The sequence below is a fragment of the Mycetomoellerius zeteki genome, unplaced genomic scaffold (assembly GCF_001594055.1).
Source record: "Mycetomoellerius zeteki isolate Tzet28-1 unplaced genomic scaffold, Tzet1.0 scaffold94, whole genome shotgun sequence".
Classification (NCBI taxonomy): Eukaryota; Metazoa; Arthropoda; class Insecta; order Hymenoptera; family Formicidae; genus Mycetomoellerius; species Mycetomoellerius zeteki.
The window spans coordinates 5,631-13,591 of record NW_017257979.1 but is presented as its reverse complement, the minus strand read 5'-3'; the positions used below and the strand labels follow the sequence as shown (position 1 = coordinate 13,591).

At 34.0% G+C, this 7,961-nt stretch overlaps 3 protein-coding genes across 5 annotated transcripts in view; 2 read left to right on the top strand and 1 right to left on the bottom strand.

Moving 5' to 3' along the window:
- abo (de-etiolated protein 1 abo) overlaps window positions 1-7,961 on the top strand; it is an 18,870-nt gene that overhangs the window by 9,083 nt on the left and 1,826 nt on the right. The window contains exons 2-4 of one of the 2 annotated variants that reach the window (XM_018460483.1): window positions 6,812-7,346; window positions 7,520-7,657; window positions 7,741-7,885. In XM_018460483.1, coding sequence (XP_018315985.1) covers window positions 6,939-7,346; window positions 7,520-7,657; window positions 7,741-7,885 — 691 coding nt within the window. In that variant the 5' untranslated portion in view covers window positions 6,812-6,938. Of the gene's footprint in view, window positions 1-6,760; window positions 7,347-7,519; window positions 7,658-7,740; window positions 7,886-7,961 lie in introns of those variants that run through there. The other variant, XM_018460482.1, reaches the window with a different exon arrangement.
- Window positions 1,520-3,123, top strand: RpS12 (ribosomal protein S12). 2 transcript variants are annotated; one of them, XM_018460488.1, is made up of 5 exons: window positions 1,520-1,598; window positions 1,734-1,769; window positions 2,106-2,240; window positions 2,548-2,752; window positions 3,018-3,123. In XM_018460488.1, exons 2-5 carry the CDS (start codon window positions 1,753-1,755, stop codon window positions 3,084-3,086), a joined length of 426 nt encoding a protein of 141 aa, XP_018315990.1. In that variant the 5' UTR covers window positions 1,520-1,598; window positions 1,734-1,752; the 3' UTR covers window positions 3,087-3,123. The 2 variants fall into 2 exon arrangements, with proteins under 2 accessions (XP_018315990.1, XP_018315989.1); XM_018460487.1 differs by lacking the exons at window positions 1,520-1,598; window positions 1,734-1,769 and having other exon boundaries at window positions 2,074-2,240.
- Window positions 3,380-5,983, bottom strand: Zmynd10 (zinc finger MYND-type containing 10). Its single transcript, XM_018460484.1, has 8 exons — window positions 5,814-5,983; window positions 5,623-5,731; window positions 5,037-5,320; window positions 4,685-4,887; window positions 4,422-4,591; window positions 3,842-3,985; window positions 3,536-3,768; window positions 3,380-3,449 (listed from the first exon to the last, which is right to left on the bottom strand). The coding sequence occupies exons 1-8, from the start codon at window positions 5,909-5,911 to the stop codon at window positions 3,380-3,382; spliced, it is 1,311 nt and encodes a 436-aa protein (XP_018315986.1). The 5' UTR covers window positions 5,912-5,983.

Here is a 7,961-nt window from a genome sequence, read left to right as displayed (position 1 = left end):
AATTAAATGACCCCCTCTGTCCTGGTCAACTTTTATCTAAACCATTTTTTTGTAGATACCGTAATTTAGAAGATATTCGGGTCCATAGATTAAAATGACTCACCCTGTATATTTAATGTTTATGTTACTTTTATAGTTGATGTTTACTAGCTCAATGGAGGAAGTCAATAAATCTGAAAGCTTATTTGGCCAATATCCAGTGACAGATCAACTTTGATCAACTTGAGTGAAGGACAGCTCTCTCTCTCTCTCTCTCTCTCTCTTCTCTCTCTCTCTCTCTCTCTCTCTCTCTCTCTCTCTCTCTCTCGAGTCTCTTTTCTTTCTTCCTTTCATTCTTATCTCAGATACTGCCATTTTTTTTAATATCTAGAAGCATTAAACCGAAAAGTCAAATTAGCTTATTAAATTTAGTTTTTAATTAACAAATATAGAAACAATCATAATACTGTACATACATAATAACAATGAAAATTAACAATATATATGTATATTGAACAAACATGAAATATTTTAGATTAATTTAGATATTTAAAATGTTGCAATCATTAGATTTCCTTCATTACTTTTTTACAATTATGCTCCATAATATTAGGATCTTGTAAATATATCGATCATTACTATATTCAAAGCAATATAGCACGTTTTTTTATTTCCTTATTATCCGCTACTATTATAGAATCTATTACATGTACAATAGTAGATTCTATACTAGTATATAGTAACTCGTTACTAAATAATATTTCGTTACTAAATACTTTTATATAATATAATCTTATGTATTCACAATGTATATTTTGTAAACACGACTTTCTATCTAATAAAATTTAATGTAGAAAAACAAAAAAGAAAATTTATCCATTACGTAAACTAAAAAATAAAATTAAAATATAGTATTACACTACTAGCTGTTTGATTGCTTATCAAACGTCAGCTATCTCCCCTAACAGCATTTATTGGCGATACTTATTGGTTAAGGGTATATTGGACTAATATTTGATCAATATTTGTGCTATTAGAATTCGACTTCCTTCACACAATTATCCATGTGGATATAATTTGTAATATATATTACAAATAATTACTTGTGATTACGTAATCGTTAAAAGATTGAAACTCTACGGTAAAGCGTAAATACTAGAACAATCCAAATCACGCTAAATGAAATTAATTATATCGCATCGGGGATAATTCTTTAATTAAATAGCACTTGCTCTCAAGAAATTCCAGATTCCGATAGGAGTCAATATGATCACATCGAGGACACGACACGATTGATGCGAATATCCATGAATATCCAAAATGATCCAAAACGCTCAGAACATTCGTGCAGATCGGTGGAGATCGCAATATTTGGCGCAAATATTTGATTCTAACCTTAGAACCTAAGGTTCGTCGACAGAGGGCATGACACACATTACCGTAATTATGACCGATCGTCGATAACTCTGCTATTTCGGGTAGGACGCTGTAGATGTTGCTCCGCGTCAACATGCCGGCCGGTCGAAAACGCGCGTGGCGCCGCTGGTGATCAAAATCATCAAAATGACGCATGCGTAAAAGCCCAGAATGCGATAGCTCCTTCTCAGCCTGCAAGAAAGGTAAATTGGGCCACGCTGGATATTGGCGTGGTTAAAATCTGTTTATTACGTTAAGATCGTTACGTATTTCGCCTGCGAAAGCGTTGGAATGTATCTCCTAAAGAGAGAATAATAACGTCCCGTATTTATTTCCAGCTCTTCAACTCGCTCAAACATGTCTGACGTAGAAAAGTGAGTACACTTGATATCTTCCGCATTTTCTCCTTTTGTCGTGCGACTAGTCTTAATAAATTAACGGAATCATGAATGTACGGATCTGCATGGTCTCGCAGGAAATGCTTAGTGACATAGGAATAAAGTTTGACGCGTAATAAGTAAATGTATTCATCATTGTAGGATTGGTTAAGCTTTTGTTATGGAAAAATCAGTCTTAGATTTTGCAGTTGTAAAAATATACACATTGTTATAACAACTGATAAATGGAAATAATAAAATGACATTTATTGATAAGGCGAGCTCTAAATAATATTCTGAGATGCCGTATTCAATAAAATTGTTTCCTTATAGTGATGATGTACCATCCGCGATGGCAGCGGGTGGTAGTATGGATGTTAACACTGCTCTACAAGAAGTTCTAAAGAATTCTCTCATTCACGACGGCGTTGTTCATGGACTCCACGAAGCTGCCAAAGCTTTAGATAAGTAAGATACAAAAATGTCAATTATAAGAGGCTTATTTTTTCAGTTAAACTTTTTGAACTGTTCATCTCTTTTCTTTTTTTCCAATGTGAAAAAAAGAAGAAAGATAAACAAACTTCAAGTATATAAGCAAAGAGATATATAAGGTGAATATAGCTGTATAAGGAAACATTCTCTTGTTTCAATTAAAAGAGGAGTATCTCTTAAAATATAATTGCTATATTTTGATATCTTGCTGTTCTAGTACATAAACAATAACAAATATGCCATAAATAAGTAATTTTTTATTGATGTGTGTTTTATATTGCAGAAGACAAGCTATGCTTTGCATCCTGGCAGAAAATTGCGACGAACCAATGTATAAGAAATTGGTTCAAGCATTATGTAATGAACATCAAATTCCATTGATAAAGGTAGATAATAATAAAAAATTAGGTGAATGGGCTGGCTTGTGTAAAATTGACAGTGCGGGCAAGGCACGTAAAGTGGTTGGCTGCTCCTGTGTTGTCATAAAGGTAGGCTGTATTATTTGAAATTTTTTGCTCTTATAAAATTTGTGATAATCATGAAATAACAGTATTAAAGAGAGAGAGAGAGAGAGAGAGAGAGACAATAAATTATAAAACATAATACATGATGATATTTAGGCTCCCTCTACTGAGTAGAACCCATATTATAAACAGATTCATGCTGTAATTATGCCTTGCTGATGTGATTTTATTAATGTTTTCGTCTCTATCGTTATTATTCCATTATTGAGTAAGCATTTATTATTTATAGGATTTTGGTGAAGATACGCCTGCTAAGGATGTTCTAATGGAATATCTTAAACAAAGTGCTGTACATTAATATCTTTTAATAAAATATTTGACATAAATTATACAAATACGTTTATTTCAACATTTCTTAAAGATTTTCATTAAAATATATTATGGATATAAAGAAATTGCAACTACTCTTTTCCAATGAATTTCAAAATGCGTGAGAATTGTGAGAATGTCCCCATTGAAAAAAACGTTGCGATCTTTGTGTCCATGACTGTATAATATTTCATATATAATTAAAAAGACAAGATATATTTATAATATGTTTTTAAATATATTAATGAATACATATATTCTTAATTATTAAGAAGTGTATTATCACTGTTTAGTTTTTGTTATTGTGTTGCAAATATTTTTGTGATTTTCCCAGTCTTTCACTTGACACTCTCTATAAGAAAGAAATATCAAATTTGCATTACTTTTTGAATGCATCTAGCATTTGTTAATAAAGTCTGATTATTATTCCTTATATACCTGCTACAATACCAAACCTCTTTGCATCTGGAACATCGTTTCTTAGATGGTTCTTGACATAACGAACATTTCTTCGTTTCTATACAATCTAACTTTTCCAAATCATAGACATCACTTAAAATTTGTGCGACTTCTTTAATGTAACTTGTGTCTGTTGTAAATAAGTACTTGGACTGATGCCTAGCCAGTTTCTTCCATTTTTTATGATATTTTTCCAGAATAGTTGACTTTATCTATATTTGATATGTTCAATTTTGTGTAACTGGTAATCGATAAACAAATGAGGAGTGAAGAATAGCGATATACCTGTGGTATAACTTCCACGCGAACCGGGCAGGTTGAGTTCGAGGATGGCATTGCCGGCGATATGTTTAAATAAACTAACCATCTCTTCAGCTCTATCAAAGGCGCAATTTGATCGAGTATATCGTCGTGCAAGTGTTTCTGTAGCTAAGGTACAGAGTTCCATTAAAAATTATATTACGTACATTTATATATTTTTGATTGTTATATATATATAATAGTAATTAATACACAAATGAATGAAGAGGGCTTTATTCGGTCAAGACGGGTCATAAAACCCAATAATATATTGTTAATATAAATTTTTACAATTTTCAGTTCAAATTGCCTACCGCAGCTATAGTACAAACTGCGTACCGCAGTACCTAGGATTATTTGTCAGTTTTGTAACATAGTCTTAGACTGAAGCTGGAATAAGTCTTAAGACTACTTCAGAACAAATAATCGGCGTGCAGTTTGAGCAGGAAATTATAAAAATTCACACAGTATATTATTAGGCACTAAGATCCTCTTTGACCGAATATGACCTTTTTCATTCATTTAAGTTTAATTTTTCGATCCATTTTCACTTAATAATTAGTACCTTTGACAGCTGGGACAACCTATGCTCTGTGATTTCATAATATGGAGAACATTTTGGATTAAGAAGTAATTCTCGCAAACCAAACCATACTTGTCCCTCTCTTTTATTAATTTTTCCAATCTCGTTCGGTTTAATTTTCCTCCAACTACCTTCATACATCAACACCTCATCTGCATAAGGATTAATGATAGTTCAACCGTTTATCATACTCCATTTGGATGCTAGAAATGGAAAATAGATGTTATTAGATGAAAATGGATTACCATCATTTTGCTTCTTCCATGGTTGACTTTCTATCAGCTGTGCAAATAAATATGGAACGTCGTGTACAGCTAGCATGCGCGAAATTGCGCAAAGAGGTAAGTTATCCAAAATTTCTATTAGATAATGAAGAATTGAGATACACCGCATCCCAATGTCAAATTCAAATGCCTTTTGCTTCTCTACTATTTCTTCCAGGCAAGAACTGAAGCAAAAAACGTGTGTGATTAATAAATTCGATATCGATCACGAAAATTTGAAATTTATACCTCTGCATAAATAATACAAATATGTATTCTCTGCTGAGTTAATTTTATACTTTCTTATATTTAGTTAAAATAGAGAATATCTTACTTAGTGTCTTTGATTTCATATATTTCTAAAGTTTTTCCATCGAGAAGCATTGTTACGTGTTGAACAGTGTAATCGATGAGGTCAATCACCGTATCATCCAATGTTTGCGCACTTTCACAATGAAACAATATATTTTCCAATAACGAAACCGCGATGACTTCGTGATAGAATATGCTGAATAGCATGAATGTGTTTGTTGGTTCCCCATTAAAATCGATCAAAAGTGGAAACACCTTGTGCTTCCATATGTCGATTTGTATAGCTTCGTACACAAGAATGGAAATCTAAAAACAATATGATTAAATAACTGACACTGTCAAAAAGATAATTACATCAAAGCAAAGTTTTTCACTTACATAGAATGTTGCTAAAGTAGAAAAAATTATAATTATATTAATTAAATATAATTACTATTAATTATTATAAAAATTTTAGTTTTTTATATTAATTAAATATAATGATTATTAAATATTAATAAAATTATATTTTTACACATCTCTTTAGTTTGTCGATAATTTTTCTGCTTGCAATATCGTATCTACAATACTGCTTATAGCACATTTTACAAATTGTTCTTTCTAATTACTTTCTTTAACGAGATGAACCATTCCATGACACTCTCCTCGCGCAGCCCCGTTATCTCGAGCACATTCTGTTGGTTTAGCAACGTCAATTTTTTGTGGAAATCCAACCAACTGAAAGAAATCCATACATTTTCATATCGATTTTTGAATTACATTGTATGGTAAGGGAGTATGTAAAAGTTTGAATTTTTACCTTTTTATACCGACATTTTCGAGCTCCGAAACGTTCAAGCTTTCTACGTAAGCTTCAATTTCCCATGGTGGTACTATGTATTCCACCTGCTCTGCCATTCTTTCGGAAAGAATTCTTAACGTGTTTTAACGTTAGATTCTAAATAACGATCATTATGTATTGACAGCATTCTTGTGTCCATGACAACAAAAGTACATACGTTTGATCGATAAATCGTATATATAAATGTATATATATGAATTTACATATAAATGAATTTACATATTTAATACAACGCATTGATAAAATATTCTTATATCAGCGTCGTAGTAACTGAAGCGATAAATCAATTATATAGTATTCTGATGAATCTATATATACAAATAATAGCAAACGTTACATTCAAATAATGTAATTAAAATCAGTAATTACCAAAATAAAAAGTAATAAGTGATTGAAGTAATCAAAATAAAATAGTATAGTTTATTTTATTATCTTCCAGTTTATTTCGCATATATTCAAATTTAATAATAAGACCAAGGTACATATACGTGTCATAAGTTATAGACAGACCTATAAATAAAAGATAAAAAATAAATATTTCTTACTTTGATATACAACCGCATTATTTTGCTTAGCTAGATTTTTAAAATTGTCAAATGCACCCGTTGATTGTCCACTGAGGAACGATCTAAAGTGGCGATTAAGCATGATTGGCTCTTATTTTTAGATCCGATCGTTCCGACCAATCGTTCCTCGACCGCTGTTGTGGCACTCTAGGTGCGTTCAGGGAGACGCTATTAGCGCTATTTGTGTCATTCTATCCTTGTTTTACGTTTAATAATCAACGAAGATAGAATGACAGAATAGCGCTATTAGCGTCTTCCCGAACGCACCATAAGTGAGCGATCACAATGAAATTGCGCAAGCGCAATTCCGTCCATCTGACCGATCGCTAACCTCGTTTTTGAAATTTGCATGGTTTCGCGTGAGGACGTTGATAACACCGTCAAAAGTAGACGTAGACAACATCCTCTCCTGTCAAAAGGTACGATGTATCGCACGTAGTATCGGCGATTTTCTCCGCGATCGAACGCGCGATGGATGCCGTTTACGTGCTCCGTTGTCGCGCGATGAGCTTGTAGGATGGCGACGAGGGAGAGCAGGATCGAATCTGTGGCGGATCCCTGCCCTGTAAATCCACGCAGGATCGGCCCGCAGAACGTGGTAGTGCGTCTCCGACGTAGGGAGACGATGGGTTGTCCATATCCGGGCACCCATGTGCACTGCGCTCGGCAGTTCTACCAGAATGTCTTTCCCAACTTCACTGTGATGAATGTGGAGAAGCCGCCGTGCTTCCTCCGCAAGTTTAGCCCGGACGGGAGGTACTTAGTGGCGTTCAGCGCGGATCAGACTTCGATCGAGGTATACGAGTATCGCGGAGCACCGGCCGCTGCGGACTTGCTGGCCGACTGCGAAGGCGAGTACATCGGCCACAAGAACGACGACTGTAGCTTTCACATACGAAGTAATATCTTCACGCGACTTTTCAAGGTACTGGATACTAACCGACTTCGCACGGCATACGCCTTTACTTTGCGGATTGTAAAGATTAAAGAAAAGAGAAAAATAGAGAGAAAGATAGAGAGAAAGAGAGAGAGAGAGAGAGAGAGAGAAAGGGAGAGAACCGGTGAAATTGATGTACCAGCTCTGAAACGTATTTGTAGGTAAAGTGGATTATAAATGTAGTAGAAAGCAACCAGCAATTGAACAGAGAATGCAGTCTTTTCACCGACGACGCTCGGTATGTAATTGTGGGCTCGGCCGCTCATATCCCTGAGGAGTTGAGGCCACACTTTTATCAGGTAGCAAAAAATTTCTAATCGTTTTATCTAAGATTATTACTCTTTCTGAAAAAGAGAGTTTGATAAAATATTATTTCTTGAAGATTTATTCCAATAACGAGGCACTGACACCAAATCCTAGATCACCGCTTGAAGATTATAGCTTGCATCTTGTTGATTTGAGGGGTGGAAAGTTATGTGACACTAGACATTTTAAAGTCGATAAAATTTACTTGTCGCACAATCAAGGTATATAAATGAGATTTAAACAAACCATCGCTGCTTATCTGATCAAGTTGGATTTAACGTTGTACAAATGTGATTT